At 39.6% G+C, this 21,880-nt stretch overlaps 2 protein-coding genes across 4 annotated transcripts in view; one reads left to right on the forward strand and one right to left on the reverse strand.

The window, feature by feature from the left end:
* cep120 (centrosomal protein 120) overlaps positions 1 to 149 on the forward strand; it is a 67,460-nt gene extending 67,311 nt beyond the window's left edge. For both annotated transcript variants that reach the window (XM_024001927.2, XM_024001929.2), the window contains one exon: positions 1 to 149. This exon is cut by the window's left edge and continues 696 nt beyond it. The gene's annotated coding sequence lies outside the window, so the exon portion shown is untranslated.
* Positions 150 to 8,795: 8,646 nt separating this feature from the next.
* Positions 8,796 to 21,880, reverse strand: part of prdm6 (PR domain containing 6) — a 54,524-nt gene continuing 41,439 nt past the window's right edge. The window contains exons 7-8 of one of the 2 annotated variants that reach the window (XM_024001112.1): positions 13,139 to 13,315; positions 8,796 to 9,086 (exon numbers count right to left, since the gene is read on the reverse strand). In XM_024001112.1, the coding sequence (XP_023856880.1) occupies positions 8,969 to 9,086; positions 13,139 to 13,315 (295 nt within the window). In that variant the 3' untranslated portion in view covers positions 8,796 to 8,968. Of the gene's footprint in view, positions 9,087 to 13,128; positions 13,316 to 21,880 lie in introns of both variants that reach the window. The other variant, XM_024001113.2, reaches the window with a different exon arrangement.

Below are 21,880 nucleotides of genomic sequence, written 5' to 3' on the forward strand. Positions count from 1 at the left end.
GCAAAGCTACATGTAAATTTACCAGCTTGTTTTTCTTTTTTCAGATCCAGAAATAGTGTGATAATTATTTGTTTGTCATGACTAACATGCATAGACGATTCTTGAATGTATATTGATTTGTGTGTATTAAATAAATGATTTTGGGATTATATGCACCGTCATAGTCTTGTGTTAGTGAGCTCAGGTAGGTTTTCATCTCTGCACCAGTGGAAGCTGCTGAGGGGAGGACGGCTCATGGTAATGGATGGAACGGAATTAATGGAATGGTATCAAACACATACTTTCCATGTGTTTGACATTCCATCTACTCCATTCCAGCCATTATTATGAGCTGTCCTCCCCTCTGCATCCTCCACTGCTCTATACCAGTGTCAAATAGTCAAATCGTACTTAATAGTATTCAAAATGGTATCGCATGCATTTAGGTTGAGTCAACTAGTTGTTTGGCATTGGACCCACTTAAATCTAACATCTTAAAGGTTTTATAGAGCATTCATATATTCTTCATAAGCAGTATAAAACTTGACTAATCAATTATAAACAAAGTCATCGACATAAAGGGCAACGTAAAAGGTCTACATCTGGTGCTTTGCAAAAGGTGCCATAAGAAGCCATTCTACATAGTTTTATTTGCTAATRAAGGATTTCTGTAGGCCTTATAAAGCATGAAGGCTTCATTAAAGGGTGACCGCACTTCCTGATTTGGCCTAATTTAAATTTGGTCAGCGAGWGAGCCGAAGCCAAAGGATTTACTCCGCCCAAAATCTGTCCATGTGAGATGAGCACTTTTTTTTGTATGGAGGTTTTATGAGAAAGTGTCGAATTACATGAGGCTTATTTGATCAAATAGTTCTGTAATGTTTAGGCTGTTACAAATGTACTGATATTAGTGGACGCACGTGGCATTTCGGCAACGGCTTAATTGTGCCTGTTGTTGACACGCGTATCTTCCATCTCATTGGCTAGAATGGTCCCACCTAATCTTGCATGCCTTCAATGATTCCCATTGTTAGAATGGTCATCTGGCTATCTTGTCAATATAATAGATATTCTTTGATTTGGTTCATTACGAAATACTAGTGGCCATGACAATTCAAACGTGAGTTGTTTTTGGGGTTTGGTTTGATGGGTTTCTTGTGTGTGTTCGCAGGTGGGAAAAGTTATCCAAATAATTTTGCCAATTAGCTTCGGCAAGCTGGTGTGCAACCATGGCAAAGTCGTTGGTTTGACTTTGGATATCTCCAAGGCTAGTTAGGCACTATCAATAAATTACAATGTAAATTAGACAATATTTCATGTTGAATTCTTTTTAGTTTTCTCATGAAATGCTTTTTATATTTGTATATTAATTTCTACAATTTATAGTTGGTTTGAGGTTTTTAAGTCATTTAATTTTGGAGCTATTAGAATTTTTACGTCTAATTTACCTATGGTCCCTAACTAATCCCATCGGGATATCCAAAGACAACCCAAATGTACCACAGGCATTATGATTGCGTCGTGTGCAGCTGCACTCCGAATTGATGATTACCTGTGTGCTACCAGCTGTGGGCAGGATTGAAACAAATCCAACCCAGAGAGGAAGAGGTGAAGCCAGAGTCTCAACCTGTCTCCAGCAGGTGCCGTTTTTGCGCACACCAAACAAGGAGTTTTTCTTTGAAGTTCAATGAGTGTTGAATTTGGTAAACAAAAAATTTGAAGTTTTGTAATGCTTAGGTTGTTACGAGTGTACTGATTGATATAAGTATGAAAATGTAACGTCCTGGCAACTGAACAAACAACTTTATATCGGAGTTGTGCCTGTTGGTCACAAGCGTATCGGCCCTCTCATTGACTAGAATGGTCCCACCTGATCTCGCCTTCTCCCGACTGCCTTCCATCTTCGAGGACTTGTATTTCCATTGTTAGAGTGAGCACTTGATCTATTATATTGACCAGCTGGTCATTTGTGGCCATTCTTAATTTACGTTGTGGTGCAGTCACAACCACAAGTCTCACAGACGAGACTGACTTTATGACCAAAATTGACCTCTTTACAATTTGTAGTCAATTTTGACAGTAGAATAAATGTTTCAGACTCATATCGATGCCACAAGTTCCTTTTTAGGGGTAGTTGCTCTTCAAACCTTAAAAAGTTACACTTCGATTAAAGTTGAAGTGCTGTCTTTATTTGGCCTGGTAATTTCTAAAGATGTGTGGAGTGTAGTTGGCATAATATCCCATTACAGTAAATGACTCCAGTCCCTAAGAGTATTTCTCAAAACACATCCTACGGTATAGCAGAGGGAGCACCCCCCTATCCACATCGATGGGACAGCAGTGGAGAAGGTGGAAAGTTTTAAGTTCCTCGGTGTACACATCACGGACAAACTGAAATGGTCCACCCACACACACAGTGTGGTGAAGAAGGCACAACAGCGCCTCTTCAACCTCAGGAGGCTGAAGAAATTTGGCTTGTCACCTAAAACCCTCACAAACTTTTACAGATGCACAATTGAGAGCATCCTGTTGGGCTGTATCACCGCCTGGTACGGCAACTGCACCGCCCTCAGCCGGAAGGGCTCTCCAGAGGGTGGTATCACCGGGAGCAAACTACCTGCCCTCCAGGACACCTACAGCACCCGATGTCACAGGAAGGCCAAAAATATCATCAAGGACAACAACCACCCGAGCCACTGCCTGTTCACCCCACTACCATCCAGAAGGCGAGGTCAGTACAGGTGCATCAAAGCTGGGACCGAGAGACTGAAAAACAGATTCTATCTCAAGGACATCAGACTGCTTAATAGCCATCACTAACACAGAGGCTACTGCCTACATACAGACTTGAAATCATTGGCCACTTTAATAAACGGATCACTTGTCACTTTAATAATGCCACTTTAATAATGTTTACAAATCTTGCATTACTCATCTGATATGTATATACTGTATTTTATATAATCTATTGTATGTTGCCTATCCCGCTCTGTCATTGCTCATCCATATATTTATATTTATATATTTTTATTCCATTCCTTTAATAGATTTGTGTGTATTAGGTAGTTCTTGTGGAATTGTTAGATTACTTGYTAGATATTGCTGCACTGTCAGAACTAGAAGCACAAGCATTTCACTACACTCGCAATAACATCTGCTAACCATGTGAATGTGACCAATAACATTTGATTTGATTTATATCCATTGTATCTGTCATGTCAATGGCCGCTACTCTACCACTGACACCGCACACATGTTTGATGTTAAGTGCCTCTATTAATCACTCTTCTTTTTTTTAGGTTTGATACTCAAGGATTTACAGATGGATTCTAGGGCACCAACCCAAATTCCACATTAACAAATGATAGAACAATGTAATTGAATATTGCGAGATGGGTTGATGAGCTCAATCTGCTGACCTGCGGGTGCAGGAGTGTGATAGCTTACACATGTAATCACATGTTGAACATGTCTTAACACCGCCCGCACACACCGCCTGAGTGTGTTCCCATGCGTTTTGTCTGGTGGTGGGTGGTGGATGGCTTGTGTTGTCATCTGGGCTGACAGTGTGCAGACGCTCACAGCTCATCTGTCTGGTGGCTGAAGTGAAGGGCTGAATTCCTCCTGGCTCTTTATCTGGCTGGCGAGGAGCAGGGCCCAGGGCATGCTGGAGACTGCTGTCTGTAAAACCTGGCCCAGCTGATAGTGACGTATGGCTTGTTTAGACACTCGCCCTCCTCGCCGATTGAACTCCCCCGTACTTATGAGGACAGACCGTCAGCAACAGCTTACACAGATGACATAAAGACACACTATCAGCATGTTTACCGAGTCACTCACTCCAGACCCGGGCCCATGTGATTTATGCTCGTTTGAGCCGTGGTGGCTAACTCCGGGCCTGGTAACACTTTTCTGGGCTTTGATTGCTACCTTTGGCATTACACATGGGGCCTAACCTGACAATGATAAGTATCTCTGGCATGACTTGTGTGACTGGTGTTCACTCTGCATAATGTGAACAGACTATTTGTCATGTTGCAGCTAATGGGAGAACCTGGGTGGAATTAATAGTAATTTGTCAGACACGTGAATATGGATCACCCCATGCCATAATGAAATCTCCCTTAGACCATGTTTTACACTGGGAGAGTTTCCATTAAGTGGTGTTAATCAGATAAGTAGAAATTAATCAGGTCATTAAGATTACAGTTAGACCATGATCGTACAGTACAGTGCTATGACCAGTCAGGTGAGGATGATGCGTTAGTGGGGTTTCCCACCCTCTTTCACATCTGTCTGTTATGTTCCACACTTAAATTGATCCCATTGGATCACAGGATGTGCATGGTGTATGCTCTCTGACATACACAACTGTACAGTAAACTCAATAAAACTAGGGGGGGAAATCCTGCGCTCTGACACGTTTGTTAAGTTAATAAACGGTGGTTGTAATTGAACTAGGTCAAGAGAGAACTTTCATTTCTCAGACTTTTTCCCTACATTGTTTCCAATTAACCATTTTTTTTTAGAAGTTAGAAAAACTCCGGCTTGATCACTAATTGCTTTTGAAAGTGTGACCCTTGTCTGTTTAATATTTTCCCGAGCAGGAAATTCCATGAAACGCAAACCATTACAGTCCAAAACCCCAGGGCCACTTTCACATGTAGCCTTTCAAAATAATAATTTTTGTGTGATCATTTGTTTAGCCTGAGTGAAGCTGCATTTCACAGGTCCTAGTTCCCATGGCAAAGTATGGTGATTGATGTATGAAATCTTAACTGTATTTGTTTTACAAATTTGTCAAATTCCCGTGAGAATCATTTGTTTAAATCACTCTAAAAGCTGGCAACTTTGTTTCTAGTACTGTAACTTCAAACTGCGATAGTTGCTAAGCATGTGCGGAAAGGTGGTTAAATATGTTTTTTCTATTTGAGTTCAAGGTAGTGTTATAATTGTTATAACCTTCAAATGTATGTGGTCTGTGCATGGGAGAGCTAGTAAGATTATTACTGGAAAATGGAAACAGCTGGCAAAATATGGCCATTATATGACTAATCCAAACACACTATGACAATACAGGTGATGTGAAGCGCTAAAGTGTCCCACCAGTGGGTGAAGATAAGATGTTTTGTTAAAGTTGACTGCTAGCACACTTAAAGGTCCAACGCAGATGTTTTTATCTCAATATTAAATCATTTCTGGGTAACAATTAAGTACCTTAATGTAATAGTTTTAATTAAAATGTTGAAAAAGAAACAAAAATTGCTCCTTAGCAAAGATAAATAACTCAAGCAATACTTTTTCTAGGACTGTCTGGGAGTTGTCTGGGTGGGGAGGGGAAAACTAGCTGTTCTTGGCAGAGCGGTTTGGAACTCTTATTGGTCTATTTACTAATTTACCACCTGGTGATGTCAAAACTCCATCCCACCACAACAGGCTGAAATTTCAGGCAGTCTTTTTAAACAGCTCTTATTATATACACTACCGTTCAAAAGTTTGGGGTCACTTAGAAATGTCCTTGTTTTTGAAAGAAAAGCTAGTTTTTGGCCATTAAAATAACATCAAATTGATTAGAAGTACAGTGTAGACATTGTTAATGTTGTAAATGACTATTGTAGCTGGAAACGGCAGATTTTTTATGGAATATCTACATAGGTGTACAGAGGCCCTTTATCAGCAACCATCACTCCTGTGTTCCAATGGCATGTTGTGTTAGCTAATCCATGTTTATCATTTTAAAAGGCTAATTGATCATTAGAAAACCAGAAAACCATACAATAGTCACAACATTAACAATGTCTACACTGTATTAATGATCAATTGTTATTTTAATGGACAATTTTTTTTTGCTTTTCTTTCAAAAACAAGGACATTTCTAAGTGACCCCAAACATTTGAACRGTAGAAAATCCCATTTTTGACTGCACTAACAGAGATAATGGCATTTTGATTCCACTTAGTTGAACACAAAATAATGCCCAACTTAGAACATTAATCCTCAACTCTAACGTGTTATTGGAATATGGGTCCAGACTGCTCAGGAACTCAAATCCCATCCTGTCCCAAATATAGCCACCAGACAGTGTTTACCAGCACTAAACCAAGTGAGGAGTTTATAAAGCCTTAAAAGACCTGTATATAGATGTCAATTCCTAACCTTGTCTATCCTCACCAAATAAGATTGGGCAAGTTGAGCCAAAATAAGCATTGCAAATCATTTACATGTTCTGTTTGAGTGGCATGGACAACATGGGAAATGAAAGCAGTTTTACCTTGACTCAGTCATATGAAAGGCACTCTTTAACAGCAGCACAGGTCTCAGAGCAGCAACACCCACACATTGCTGAAGGGGGAAAGACTTGTGGATAGGTTTATTGAAAAAGCTGCTTTGAATTCTGTTTTTACTTGATGATTTCAGCCAGGGGTTGAGAGAGAAAAAAAGTGCCATGCTTGAAAGGTGTATGGACGGCCTAATAAATCAGGGGCGGTGTGAGCAAGCGGAGTTCATGTTCTCCGGGTCAGATCCATAACCTCTCGACAGCTGCCCGCGCACTAGAACCAGCGGCGCTGTGGGACGTGACCTTACAGACACACAACGCAGGGGCCACGGGCAGGGAGCACACCCCGCGGACACACTGATACATCACCGCCTGCTAAGATGAATCTGAGAAAACGCTTTACCGCTATGTCCAACACACACACACAAACACACAGACTCTCTTTGTAAAGAACAAACATCAAGTGACAGGAAAATCATGGTTGAAAAAACAGAACATTTCAGACTTTCTGGTTTGTGATGGCTGGAAGTGATGTATTGTGTTTTCAGAGACGATTGCCATTTTTCAAAACCCCATGTTAAAAAATCTAATTCAATGTTATTTGTTTTAGATAGAATAGTATAGCACATTGTCCTCCATAAAATATCCCAGGCATTTTTTTAAAGTACTAAAATAATACCACTAATTCTTAGGGCAATGGTAGGGATATTGCATTGTTCAAAGTTCCATACCTTTACATCTATAAACTGATTATACCTGTGATAGGCAATAAGTGTAATGTTAACACATTACAAAATATAATGATTGTGATTTGATATACAAATGACAAACATTCACAAAAGTAAAACAGATTAAGAAGCAATGAATTAAACCATCAATAGAATTATTGATAATATTCAAAACTGGGTCACTGTTTTAATTTCTACAGAGGAATGGTTTGAGCCCTTTTTTATAAAACAAAAAAAAGGAAGGGATGAAATCATGCAAACAAGAGTCCAAATGTTGAAAAGTCAGAGTTTAACACACTTTGTAGAAGTCTCTYTCATATACCAGGGATCCCCAACTGGCTGGCTGTGGGTGATTTTATCTGACCCCCAAGTTCTGACTTAAAAGACTGAAAACACCAGCAAATCAGCTCTGTGATTTTAATTTTAGGAATCTGTTCCAAAGTATTCCTCACACATAATAGATAGATATGTGATCGTATACAAATGTAAGCAAGGTTTGAAATGATTGTTTTAGTTAAATATTATATCTGTTTGGGCTTCTTGCGGTCAATTTGCAGTCTGCAAATMATTTGTAATTAWGTTCCGACCCCTGACCATCCGCTCAAGAAAAAACTAAATCGGCCCGTGGCTGAATCTAGTTGATGATCCCTGTCATATACAGATGATTATCATACACGTTTCTTCTTTTAATCTGATTTTAAATTGCTTTGCTTATTTCAACTCAAATCATCATGTCCATAATAATACAGCAATAAACCAGTTTGATTTGATAAGATTTGCATCAACACGTCTGATGACTTTGGTCTCAAAGTGAATCCATTCCTAATGCTCTAATTTCAGGCTCAAACCTCTTTGGGCTTTGTCGTGCTTTTCCTCACCTGTTAGAAGTGTATCGTTACGAGACTATGTACATCCAAGATGAAATAGAACTTACATTGCGTAGTAAAACGAACAAAACAATCACAATAACAATGTAAAAAAAAATAAAAAATGCAGCACATTTCAAATCATAATGTAGTTTGCCCTTGAATCTTAAAATGAATGTCACCATTAAACAGGTATAGGAAAGCTTACAATTGTGCCTGTGACAAATAGGTATCACCAGATATAACTGATACATTGAGATTAAGGACAAACCAGATGTTATTTGACTGATTTCCAACCTGGATCTAAAACAAATGCTTGCCCTGAAATACAGTAGTTTCTTAATAGATGCCATGAAAACTCATCTTCTTTTTCTGGACAAAATGTCTATTTTAATCTGTGAACTATCAGTTTTACATTTAATAACAAGAATCTGAAGATGTATAGTATTATTTTTTTTTTTACACAAAATGAATATTCAAATAGTCTCCATTCTTATATTTAGGAGCATCAGATTGAACTGAAACAATTAAATAATCATTATTAAAAAGTGCCCGAAGCATGACATGAGAGCAATAGAAGATAAATATAATTTAGTTTTCACAATTCATACTGTGGATAGTTTCTTATTTTTGTGGTGGAAACACAGTCCCCTCCTAAATCATGCTTCGTGGTGCAATTTAAGAGAAATTGTGCATTCTCAGTAGAGGCATGTTCTACCCTCACAGTTCCCCCCAACATTCCTTTCCCTTTGGTATTAGGATACAAAGAATAAGACAACTGAGATATAAAGCTACATACAGTGGACATTTTTGGTATTTTTTGCTGTCCCAGTTTCAGGTCTTCTTTGAGAACCATAACTCCCCAGTCATAAATAAATAATTGTTTCTCCTCCCTTCAACATCCCCACTCCCCCAACATTCCCCTCCCCCATCCTCCCCCTCCTGGTCCCTTTTCTGTGCCAAGATCAATAACTCTTAACATCTTACTTATTTTATTACTGCTTTTGGTTTTCTGGGGCTGATTGAGAGTTTCTCAGAGGAAATCTTTGGTTTTGTTTAAGTGTCCGTGACATTTAATCATGATTTTCCTTGCAGTTTAATTCCGGCCAGTCAATCAGCTAATCCACCTCGATTGATTCGCTGCTCTCGCCGCTGATGGGCTTGCACTCGTTGGGCATCCGCTGGTGTCTGCTGAGCTGGGTGGCCTGTGTGAAGCTCCTGTCGCACCTCTCGCACCTGAACACACAACACAAAACGACTCAGAGAGGCCAGCCGTACATGCCACCTCATCACTCGGCATCCTAATGGCAACTGACACTCCAAAGTGGCTGGGAATCTGACTGGGCCAGAGGGCTGTAATTGGAGCCTAGTCCTCTGGCCTTGATGCCGATGATGGGCGAAGGCCCCAATGCCTCCCAACATTGGGCCCTGTCAATAATCTCAGAGGAGGGGGCCCCCCTCGAGGGGCCTGTCTAGATAAGGCGCGCATCATTGTCACATCCAGTAGATAGAGAACAAAAAGAGATTTTCGGTAGGCCGGCTATCAAAGAGAGCCTCTCCTGAAGTATTGTGCTTAGCAGTCCAGAAAGAAGGGTCCGTGTGCAATGTAGGGGGCTGGGTGCTGCTAATRCACTTGGTTAGGGGGCTTGGTGTCTAGAGTAGTAATTCTGTAAGGACAGCTTCTTATAGCATTCTGTTCTACTAACTGTATCTAATCATTAGTTACATCATAGCAATTTGTGAGAATCACCCCTTTCAGTAAACTAGATCCTTCTACTATCATGTTTTCCAGATTGTGACAAGGATGCACCCGTTTCTGTCAATCTGCTAACAGTAAAAAGCGGTAGATATGCGGTAATGTCCTCTTAGTTTTACTGAATTTGCTGTTTGTGCCTAAGGTAAAAGTAGAGCCAGTGAAAGGGCCAAAGTTGCAGACTACACGGAATTCGTTTAGTGACGTTTTGCAGTTGAAAACACGTGCGCATTCCTGACTAACAGAAAATGCCAGCTTTAATCTATCAAGCATATCAGCTCAATGAAAATAACTCAGCCCCTATTGATTAGCTAAAGATTACTGTGGTGTATTCATTAATGTCTTTGTGTGCCTCTTCCTCTCTGGAGCATTTGAAGTGCTGATGACACATTTGTGTATCACTGATTGCTTATTAGAAAGCTGATTCGTTACTTGATTGGTCGGCCTCAAATCAGTCACCTTTTCACACCACTGTCCCTGGCTACATGGTGACAATCTGGTGGGATTTATTATCTCAATTGATGAGAGGACAGTAGCCGCTGTAAATTCAATTTCATCCCAGTTTCGTCCCATTTTCAAGCTTGCGAAAAACTATGGATCCACGCACTGATATACAGATAACTGCCAAAAATAAAGTAAACACTTGAGTAAATGAGGGATAAAAATTATATTGAAAGCAGGTGCTTCCACACAGGTGTGGTTCCTGAGTTAATTAAGCAATTAACATCCCATCATGCTTCGGGTCATGTATAAAAATGCAAATTGCAAAATTCTACCATTGCTAGAAGAGATCTCAGTGACTTTGAACATAGGGGGTTTAAAGTGTGTGTGTGTGCATGAGAGAGCAGGAGTGTGCGTGTCAGTCAGTCACCAGATCTCAACCCAATTGAACACTTATGGGAGATTCTGGAGCGCCGCCTGAGACGGTGTTTTCCACCAACATCAACAAAACACCAAATGATGGAATTTTTTGTGGAAGAATGGTGTTGCATCCCTCCAATAGAGTTCCAGACACTTGTAGAATCTATGCAAAGGCGCATTGAAGCTATTCTGGTGACTCGTGGTGGCCCAACGCCCTATTAAAGACACTATGTTGGTGTTTCCGTTATTTTGTCAGTTACCTGTATCTATAAGATGAAAATTCAATATCGATGGATACGCTCATATAATGTCAATATTGCTGTCCTGGCAATCATGTAAATGTTGATACTTATATCAAGCAGTCCTACTGTACCCAATGGTAGAAATGGTTCTTTGTTATTTTGTAAGAGTGGAGTACAGTATGAAATCATGACATACTTATCTCACTTCATTTAATAGAGTTAATTGCACAGTAATAATGCATTTACAATGTCTTATTATAGGACCGGGTAATATAATATGTGACTGTATTAAAGCTAATGTTGGCACAATAGKGTGTGCTTTACGGTGACCGTTCCAATAGCATTTGTTTATGATTTTGAGTCAACAAGGTCACATGCATATAACGTCCATTAGATGAACAGAAATCTATTAGCCTGTGTGAGCCTTTAACTTGCCCAATTAATTACAGAAATCTCTAACAGCATCAATTTAGACAGGCAGAGATATGGGGAAGCATCTGGCATGCCAGAGCCCAGTTAACACAGAACATTTTTCATAAATGCCCCTGAAGCTTCTCCTTTGGTTATTTGAAAAAATAACCTTTTTACAACATCCAGGAAACGCCCCCCCCCCTCCCAAATAACATTTTTATAAAAAGTTCCCAGGACATTCTGGGAACCAAAATGGGTTAGCTGGGAAGGATTTCGCTATGTGGACTATGGCAGAACAATACCTATGCTTTGTGATATATACTACCGGTCAAAAGTTTTAGAACACCTACTCATTCAAGGGTTTTTCTTTATTTGTACTATTTTCTACATTGTAGAATAATGGTGAAGATATCAAAACTATGAAATTACACATATGGAATCATGTAGTAACCGAAAAAGTGTTAAACAAATCAAAATACATTTTATATTCTTCAAAATAGCCACCCTTTCCCTTGATGACTGCTTTACACACTCTTGGCATTCTCTCAACCAGCTTGATGAGGAATGCTTWTCTAACAGTCTTGAAGGAGTTCCCACATATGCTGAGCATTTGTTGGCTGCTTTCCTCCACTCTGCGRTCCGACTCATCCCAAACCATCTCAATTTGGTTGAGGTTGGGGGATTGTGGAGGCCAAGTCAAGTGATGCAGCACTCCATCTCTCTCCTTCTTGGTGAAATAGCCCTTACACAGCCTGGAGATGTGATAAACCCACTAAGCCCAAACCAGATGGGATGGCGTATCGCTGCAGAATGCTATGGTAGCCATGCTGGCTAAGTGTGCCTTGAATTCTAAATAAATCACAGACTGTGTCACCAGCAAAGCACCCCGACACCATAACACCTCCTCCATGTTTTACGGTGGGAAATACACATGTAGAGATCATTCGTTCACCCAAACCACATCTCACAAAGACACAGCAGTTGGAACCAAAAATCTCCAATTTGGACTCCAGGCCAAAGGACAAATTTCCACAGGTCTAATGTCCATTGTTCATATTTCTTGTGCCAAGCAAGTATCTTCTTCACACAGTCTCCTCTGGACAGTTGATGTTGAGATGTATCTGTTACTTGAACTCTGTGAAGCATTTATTTGGGCTGCAATTTCTGAGGCWTTTAACTCTAATAAATGTATCCTCTGCAGCAGGGGTAACTCTGGGTTTTCCATTCCCGTGGCGGTCCTCATGTGAGCCAGTTTCATCATAGTGCTTTATGGTTTTTGTGACTACACTTGAAGAAACTTTAAAAGTTCAAGGCTCCTACCTTGTCACAACAACTGATTGGCTCAAACACATTAAGAAGGAAAGAAATTCCACAAATTAACATTTAAGAAGGCACACCTATTAATTGAAATGCATTCCAGGTGACTACYTCATGAAGCTGGTTGAGAGAATTCCAAGAGTGTGCAAAGCTATCATCAAGGCAAAGGATGGCTATTTGAAGAATCTCAAATATAAAATATATTTTGATTTGTTTAACACTTTTTTGGTTACTGCAAGATTCCATATGTGTTATTYCATAGTATTGATGTCTTCACTATTATTCTACAATGTAGTATATAGTAAAAATAAAGAAAAACCCTTGAATGAGTAGGTGTTCTAAAACYTTTGACCAGTATTATATGTGCTGTAGCAGAGACGAGGATTCCACTTTCAAATACAGCCTTGCCACTGAGATACACTCAAAAAAAGGTGAGCAAATATTTCAATTTGCAGTGTAGTTGAAGTGATTTTTTTTGTACCATGTAGGCATTGTGAAACCTCTGGCCTCATCTAATAAGTGTATTCTGGCCCTGTGTGTGTGCTAACCTTAAGTGTATATCAGTATTCAACTATCACAGGCCTTTTCAGACACAGTGGGCAATGGTGGGGGCGACAATAGGAGTAGACAGTGTGCCATAAACATTCATTGTGCTTTCTGTAATGGTGTCATTGGAGGAAGCAATGGTACTCACTGTTACTTACTTGAATGGCTTCTCCCCAGTGTGTGTCCGGATGTGGTTGTTGAGAGTGGTGGCTCCTGCAAATGCCCGGCCACAGTAGCCACACTTGAAGGGCCGGTCGCTGGAGTGAGTGACGACATGGTTGCGCAGCTCCGACGGCTGGGAGAAGGACTGGGAGCAGTGTCCACACTGGTAAGGTCTGCASACACAAACACAGAGGGGTAGAGGAGGACACCAAGCTCCCGTTACCATGGCAGCATGACCCTAATCAACCATGTGGCCCCAGTCCATGACTCGGCCATCTATCAATTTGTGCACAACATACTGGAAACATTGGGTATAGTTGGGTTTTTCTGTTTCCTTCTGTCTGTTGTTCCTATCTGCATGTAGAGCTCTAATGATCTTTGCTAATTCTCACGGTGATCCCAATGAATAAGTGGAGCATGATAACAAATCACACATTTATTGACAGAGGCCACAAAGAAATGCTCTTACAGGAGTAATTAGACTAATTGACTATTCAACTGTGCCATCAATCACATGATTCCTTCAGAGAGAAGACAAACCTTCCAGGGCAAAGTTATTACTCCCTTTACCAAACGACAATGATTGCATCAATTAGATGGTGTGATTTTAGACAGCCTAGAGTTTAACAGCACATGATAACACCAGAAGATAACAGTGTGCAGAAGTTAGGAACAATGTTCTTTATTTTGTTGTTAAATAGGCAATATAAACAATGCATATTTTGTGAATCTGAAGCCATAGCTAGCGATATTATGTGGGGGGAAAGTGAAAGTAATTAGAGCAAAATAGTGTAATATAATGGTAAAATTCTCACTTGCAGTTTTCCACATAAAGCTGCAATTCCATGGGGGTTCTATTCATTTATCAGTCCCATTCTATAAAGTATGCCTCAGTGACTTAGACCACAATTTATTTTGAGGTTTTTCTATGAGAAGGTGCATTGATTGTGAATACTTTAATGTGATTAATGTGTGGATATAATTTATTAGGGCCGCGCCGTGTGATTAATGTCAGGTTATTGTTTATTACAGCAGTGAGCCTGGGAGAGCCCCACAGATAAACACCTCCATCACCAACACAACACAGGGAGCCTCTGCAGGGCCACGCACGCAGGCACATACGCACAAAAACGAAGGAAAAAATACATGTACACAACTACTTGTATGAAAGTAATTGCTCAGGTTTCTAATAGATTAACAGGTAACTGATTGCTTGATATTCAATTAATTGCTTATGTAAATAATGAAAAATCTGTTGATAATGTGTCTATAATCTAAAGTCTTTATAATAACAACATGAGAGTATTTGGAATAATTGGATCCCACTTCTTGGGATCTGTTTTTGAGCTATCAATTTCTTGATAGAGACATATTTATTATTTCAAAATAATACAGGACTATGTAAAGCTCTTTGTCGCTCAGCAACTAACAGTTATTCCCCAGTGAGATAACTTACATTTATAAGAGGAAACCCCTTTGGTATTGCAGCTATATGTCTTGGTTTTGAACAATACATATATCAATGGTTTAGAAAATCACTCCACAGAAAATATCTACAACACACACACACACACACACACACACACACACACACACACACGGTCTTAGTTTCCATGTATTGATCAATCTATTACATTCTAGTGTTGAGATAATGGCCCTCGTCAACCAATCATGGTAATCAAATGAGCAGGGAACAAAACAAACACCTCATAAAGGTTGTATTGTATTCTATTGTATGGTATTCCACCAGTTGAAAGGTTATTGGGTTTATGAGTGAAGGATAGGATTTAGAGGATAAACTAAATTGGTGGACGAGGACAGCACTTTTTCAAAGTCTAACCATTATGTTGTGCCAAAACATGACCCACTGGAAAAAGTAGCATCATACTGTTTGCATTGAAAMGATGAGGGAGTTCAGCATAATTGCAATGATTCAAGTGACTCGTATATCCCTTGTTATCAACAAACAGACAAACCGGAGCGAAGCAACATCTGTTCTAAAAGGTGTGGGGTGAAGTTGCCCCTAGATGCTGATCTTGGGTCAGTTTAGCATTTCCCCCCACTAATGGTTAGGATTAGGGAAGAGGAAGCTGATCCTAGATCTGTACCTAGGGGATACTTCACCCCAGAGCCCTCTGAAAGTAGTGGTGGTGGGGACTGTTTGACAAATAATATCTCTCAATGACAGCAAGGATCACGGCCCTTATACACAAATGTCTCAGAGTAGATGTGCTGACCTAGGATCAGTTGTTCTGTTTAGATCCTAGTTAATATCATTACATGGACAGGGTGRACCTTATTCTACAATCTAGAAAATAGTAAAATAAAGAAAAACCCTTGAATGAGTAGGTGTGTCCAAACTTTTGAATGTTACTGTATGAAAAACACAAATTCCCCTYACCTGAACGTCTTGTCATATTAACATGAATAAACCAGGTGGATGAGTATTTTTTCAAAGAATTCACACTCTATCCTTAAAATTATTACACAGCGCAATTTCGATTGGGAGTAATAAGCACTGTGACAACCAACCCCGGTCTCCCTTTAGGGGTGGAACGTCATTTACATAATGGATACCTGGAGGAAAATAGGGGAGGGTCATGCTTTTTCAATTTCAGTCAAGGGCCAGGTTTAGTATTTTTTTAATGTCTAGTCCAGGGATGGTCATGTAATTGATAAAATGTCTACATTTCTCAGTGTTTTAGAATTAGTTTCTTATTAGGCTATATATCGATGTGTGCCCGATGCCACCCCTCATTTCTGATTCTCCTCTGGGCGGGCAATATCAAGTACACCTATAGGTTATTTACTGTGGTCTCAATCAAATGATCCATAGCATATAGGCTACGAAGTGCAGACTAGCCTATAGCCTATGTTCTGTTCAGTTTGAGAAGGAGAGCACGAAAATGAGGATTACTGGAGGTCAACTTTGATAGCTTGCTACTACTATAATACATTTTATTAAAAACAACATGTTTTTTGCCCATGATGTAGACCTATATCCATAGGTTTGTCGGTCAATTCCTCCACCCACCATGCACTCTTTAAATATCCTACATCCATGTCAGTGAAGGGCTGTTAAGTTAAAACCAAGACTCAAATTGAGGGGGTATGAGAGGGTATGCCATAGGCTGACTTTTTATTAAAGAAAATTGCAAATCCTTAAGATTGAGGAAAATAAAATGGATCTGATTATATAAAGTTATCTATAACAGCACTTTGATCCGCGATGCTTTATGCCCGATGCATATGGGGATATCATTGTTTCATATCATTAATTTCTTTGACATTCAGAGGCTGAGCTACAACCTATAGCCTAGGAGACAATTTTTTCAAATTATGTCACATTCAGACAAGATGTTTAAACCCAGACAGCTTTTAGGGAAACACTTGTGACCTTCTCTTGTTGGGTTAAGCCACAGAAGAGGAGTAGCCTGCAGTTAAAGCTTACATTTTTCTGCTTTGGTAGGCCTACTCTGTCTGGGGTGGAAAGGTAGGCCTAACCCTTGAGAGTACCATGCTCAGATTCCTAATGACATCTCAGATTCAATTATTTGTAAACAGGGACAGTTTCATTGCAAACAAGTCACACTGATTTTGCATTGGAGAAATATGATAAGATGAACACAGGCCTATCATCTCTGTCCATTCTTAACCTTTAATTTCGGTAATTTTTGTGGTATTAAAAAAGGTTCTACTAATATGTCAAATAATTGCATGACCTGTTTATCAAATCAAATCAAATTTATTTATATAGCCCTTCTTACATCAGCTGATATCTCAAAGTGCTGTACAGAAACCCAGCCTAAAGCCCCAAACAGCAAGCAATGCAGGTGTAGAAGCACGGTGGCTAGGAAAAATAAAATGATAAAATGATTTTTTTTCTCTGACCTGCAAATACAATGATTGATTCATGCAATGCTTAAAGGAGATATTTTCACCTCTACTCTTGTCCACGTTTGTCTGCGAACCCACAACCTTCTGGCCCGTAGCCCTGTGCACTATCAAAATATGTAATGCTTACAGGACAAAGAACAGCTTTAAAACGGCATATCTAAAGCTCTGGTCTGTCCAAGAAGTGAGGGTAAACAGTAAACATGTTCTCTGCCATCCACTTTGTTTTAATTATTATTTGGGGTATAGGGGAGGGTCACTTGTTTTTTTTTTTTCAAGCGTATAATTTAATTTAGGCAAAATATATTTTGCTGAATGGAGGGCCATCCATTTTCATTTCAGAGAGGTCCGATTTTCTTCATGTAACCCTTATTATAAATAACGTTACCTTACTGGTTAGGGTTGAATAAAGATGCTATTTAAAGTTATTTTGCTTTCAAGTAATTGTATCAGTATCCCTTGTACACATTTTACAATTCAGGAGATGTTACATTTATGCATAAATAAATATAATATTTTGTCTTACAATCTTGTTACTCCCAGCTAGTGGGCTAAAGTTTGGTAGACGTCTCAGCATGATCTAAATCTACAACTAAGTGTGCTTCACAAATGGCACCCTATTCCCTATTCTGTACAGTACACTACTTTTGATCAGAGCCCAAAAGAGTCCCATTTGGGCCGCATCAACTATCTACATAGCCTACATACTGTATATCAATGCTCTTGATTTTCCATAGCAATCCTTAGCCCTCAAACCAGTAGAGCATCTGTGGTTTTAGACTCAAGAGTTATCAACAAAATAACTGAATAATCTTCTGTATCAACAAAGTTAGGAGTGTACACATACGTAGTACTAATATAATATAAGCCTTTTAGCGGACACTTTTATCCAATGCGACAACAGTGAATTAATACATTTTTATATGGGTGGCCCAGCAGGAATCGAACCCACGATCCAGGCATTGCTAGCTCAATGCCCTACCAACTGAGCAACACAGAACCACACTAGAATATCAAGTGCTCATTGCTGATTAGAGTATTGAAACGTTATTTACTGAGGTAGAGGCCCTTCTGTGCTACACACCACCACTTCTTTCCCATTTGAAACTCTCAGTAGGGCGATCCCTGGCCTTTTCGCCCTAAGAACAGAAAAAACAAAGCCTGAGCAGTAACCATCCTATCGTTCATTGGAAATGCAGAAGAACAAACATAATATCCTTAAAAATTAATGCTCATAGTTACTGCACACCTTATTTGGATAAGTGATAGACTATCCTCAAATGCTTCATTTCTTAACGAAATACTGTACTGTATTGTTCTGTTAGATATTAAATATTAATAAATACTATTGATACATACTGAAGGATGAATACTAAATGAAAGGATAAGTAGCAACGTAAACAGAAACAACAGGCTTTGTTCCTTGATCTACTATATTATCATAAAGATACTGTATTTCTTTAAAATTGAGGGACACATTCCAAGTGACTGAAGAAATAGGAAAAACTTCTCGGGCACTCCTTTGTAGGATCTCAGSTAAACAGATAAGCAAAATGATTTTTCTAGTGCTGATATACTACAGCAATTCATCTTTCTCCCAAATGTACATATAAACTAAACATCAATAAATATGTATAAGCCAAAACCCATAAACCACAGCCGAGAACATTTTAAACAGATGCATTGGGTAATTTACTGGGTGCAAAGGCTGTGCATCCAAATATCAACAGATCCAGATTCCCTTGTTCAGCTAAATTTTATCTGCACCCCAGGGTCATAAAGTTGAGTATTGACAAACGCTCATATTGACTTCAACTCCTGGATATCCAGGCAACATTTTTCTTCTGTATGAATATTAGTTTATTGAATAAGTGGCATCTGTTTTCCTCCGCATCACAGTTAGGGTAGGTATTTCTTTGTGACAGCTGCAACTGATTTATAGGTTTGTATGCTCTGAAGAAAAATTGTGCTAAGCAAAAATGTCCAATACATCCCCCCCCCCACTGTATTTAATTAAGTTGGGAGATGTTACACACTGGATTTGAACCCTGAAACCACTGTGAGAGAGAAAGACCACATGTATAGGCATGCAAATTACTGATAGGAACAATTAATTGTATCTGATACAGTATAGGGGAGACTCAGAGGTTGGTTGTCACAGTGCTAATTACTCCCAATCTAAATGACGCTGTGTAATCATTTTAAGGTTCAAACGTGAGAATTATTTGAAATAACTCATCCACCTGGTCAATTCATGTCAGCATGACAAAACATTGAAGTGAGGGGAATTAGAGTTTTTCATAGGTGAAAGTAAAAAATATATATTGGTATTTTCTTTGTAAATGTTTTAATTTTGGTAATATCTATGAACAATTGTCTGTTACCTAGGTCAAGCCATGTGGTAACTACCATTTGAATTAGCATTGGTGGACCTCCCGAGTGGCACAGCAGTCTAAGGCGTCACTACAGACCCGGGTTTGATCACAGGCTGTGTCGCAGCCGGCTGCGACCGGGAGACCCATGGGTGGCGCACAATTGGCCCAGCGCCGTCTGGGTTAGGGGAGGGTTTGGCAGGCCGGGATGTCCTTGTCCCATCGCGCTCTAGCGACTCCTGTGGCGGGCCGGGCACATGCACGCTGACATGGTCGCCAGTTGGACAGTGTTTCCTCCGACATTGGTGCGGCTGGCTTCCGGGTTAAGCGAGCAGTGTGTCAAGAAGCAGTGCAGCTTGGCATGGCTGTGTTTCGGAGGACGCATAGCTCTCGACCTTCGCCTCTCCCGAATCCGTACGGGAGTTGTAGCGATGTGACAAGACTGTAAGTACCAATTAGATATCACGAAATTGGGGAGAAAAAAGGGGTATATTTAAAAAAAAAAWWWATAATAATATTAGCATTTTTAGGGGTCCGGACCGGACAAGATCTGTACCAATCATATATGTCTATGTTTCACAGGTTTGGTCATCACAGTAGAATTCAGTACAATACAGTGAATTATACTGTACTCTAGTGTTCTCTACTGTACTAAACTCTACTGCACTGATCTATACTGTTTTACAAGACTCCTTCTCCATCTGTTTGACCAGAAATCAAAGTCTGCTTATTCCACATTTTGGGGGGATGGAAAATTGTTGAAAAATATACAGTTGAAGTCGGAAGGTTACATACACTTAGGTTGGAGTCATTAAAACTCGTTTTCAACCACTCCGCAAATTTCTTRTTAACAAACTATAGTTTTGGCAACTCGGTTAGGACATCTACTTTGTGCATGACACAAGTCATTTTTCCAACAATTGTTTACAGAAATATTATTTCACTTATAATTCACTGCATCACAATTCCAGTGGGTCAGAAGTTTACATATACTAAGTTGACTGTGCCTTTAAATAGCTCAGAAAATTCCAGAAAATGATGTCATGGCTTTAGAAGCTTCTGATAGGTTAATTTACATCATTTGAGTCAATTGGAGGTGTACCTGTGGATGTATTTCTTCAAACTCAGTGCCTCTTTGCTTGACAAAATCAAAATAAATCAGCCAAGACCTCAGAAAAGAATTGGAGACCTCCACAAGTCTGGTTCATTCTTGGGAGCAATTTCCAAATGCCTGAAGGTACCACATCCATCTGTACAAACAATATAACCAAGTATAAACAGCATGGGACCACGCAGCCATCATACCGCTCAGGAAGGAGACGCGTTCTGTCTCCTAGAGATGAACGTACTTTGGTGCAAAAAGTGCAAATCAATCCCAGAACAACGGCAAAGGACATTGTGAAGATGCTGGTTGAAACAGGTACAAAAGTATCTATATCACAGTAAAACGAATCCAATATTGACATAACCTGAAAGGCTGTTCAGCAAGGAAGAAGCCACTGCTCCAAAACTGTCATAAAAAAAGCCAGACTACGGTTTGCAACTGCGCATGGGGACAAAGATCGTACTTTTTGGAGAAATGTCCTCTGGTCTGATGAAACAAAAATATAATTATTTGGCCATAATGAACATCGTTATATTTGGAGGAAAAAGGGGGACGCTTGCAAGCCGAAGAACACCATCCCAACCGTGAAGCACGGGGGTGGCAGCATCATGTTGTGGGGGTGCTTTGCTGCAGGAGGGACTGGTGCACTTCACAAAATTGATAGCATCATGAGGCAGGAAAAGTATGTGGATATATTGAAGCAACATCTCAAGACATCAGTCATAAGCTTGGTTACAAATGGATCTTCCAAATGGACAATGACCCCAAGCATTCTTCCAATGTTGAGGCAAAATGGCTTAAGGATAACAAAGTCAAGGTATTGGAGTGGCCATCACAAAGCCATKACCTCAATCTTATAGAAACATTGTGGGCAGAACTAAAAAAGCATGTGCGAGCAAGGAGGCCTACAAACCTGACTCAGTTACTCCAGCTCTGTCAGGAGCTGAAAATTCACCCAACTTATTATGGGAAGCTTGTGGCAGGCTACCCAAAACGTTTGACCCAAGTTAAACAATTTAAAGGCAATGCTACCAAATACTAATTGAGTGTATGTAAACTTCTGACTCACTGGGAATGTGATGAAAGAAATAAAAGCTGAAATAAATCATTCTCTCTACTATTATTCTGACATTTAACATTCTTAAAATAAAGTGGTGATCCTAACTGACCTAAGAGGGAATTTCTACAAGGATTAAATGTCAGGAATTGTGATAAACTGAGTTTAAATGTTTTTGGCTAAGGTGTATGTAAACTTCCGATTTCAACTGTATATATACAGTGGGGAGAACAAGTATTTGATACACTGCCGATTTTGCAGGTTTTCCTACTTACAAAGCATGTAGAGGTCTGTAATTTTTATCATAGTT

The sequence above is a fragment of the Salvelinus sp. IW2-2015 genome, linkage group LG15 (genome assembly GCF_002910315.2).
Source record: "Salvelinus sp. IW2-2015 linkage group LG15, ASM291031v2, whole genome shotgun sequence".
In the NCBI taxonomy this organism is placed as follows: domain Eukaryota; kingdom Metazoa; phylum Chordata; class Actinopteri; order Salmoniformes; family Salmonidae; genus Salvelinus; species Salvelinus sp. IW2-2015.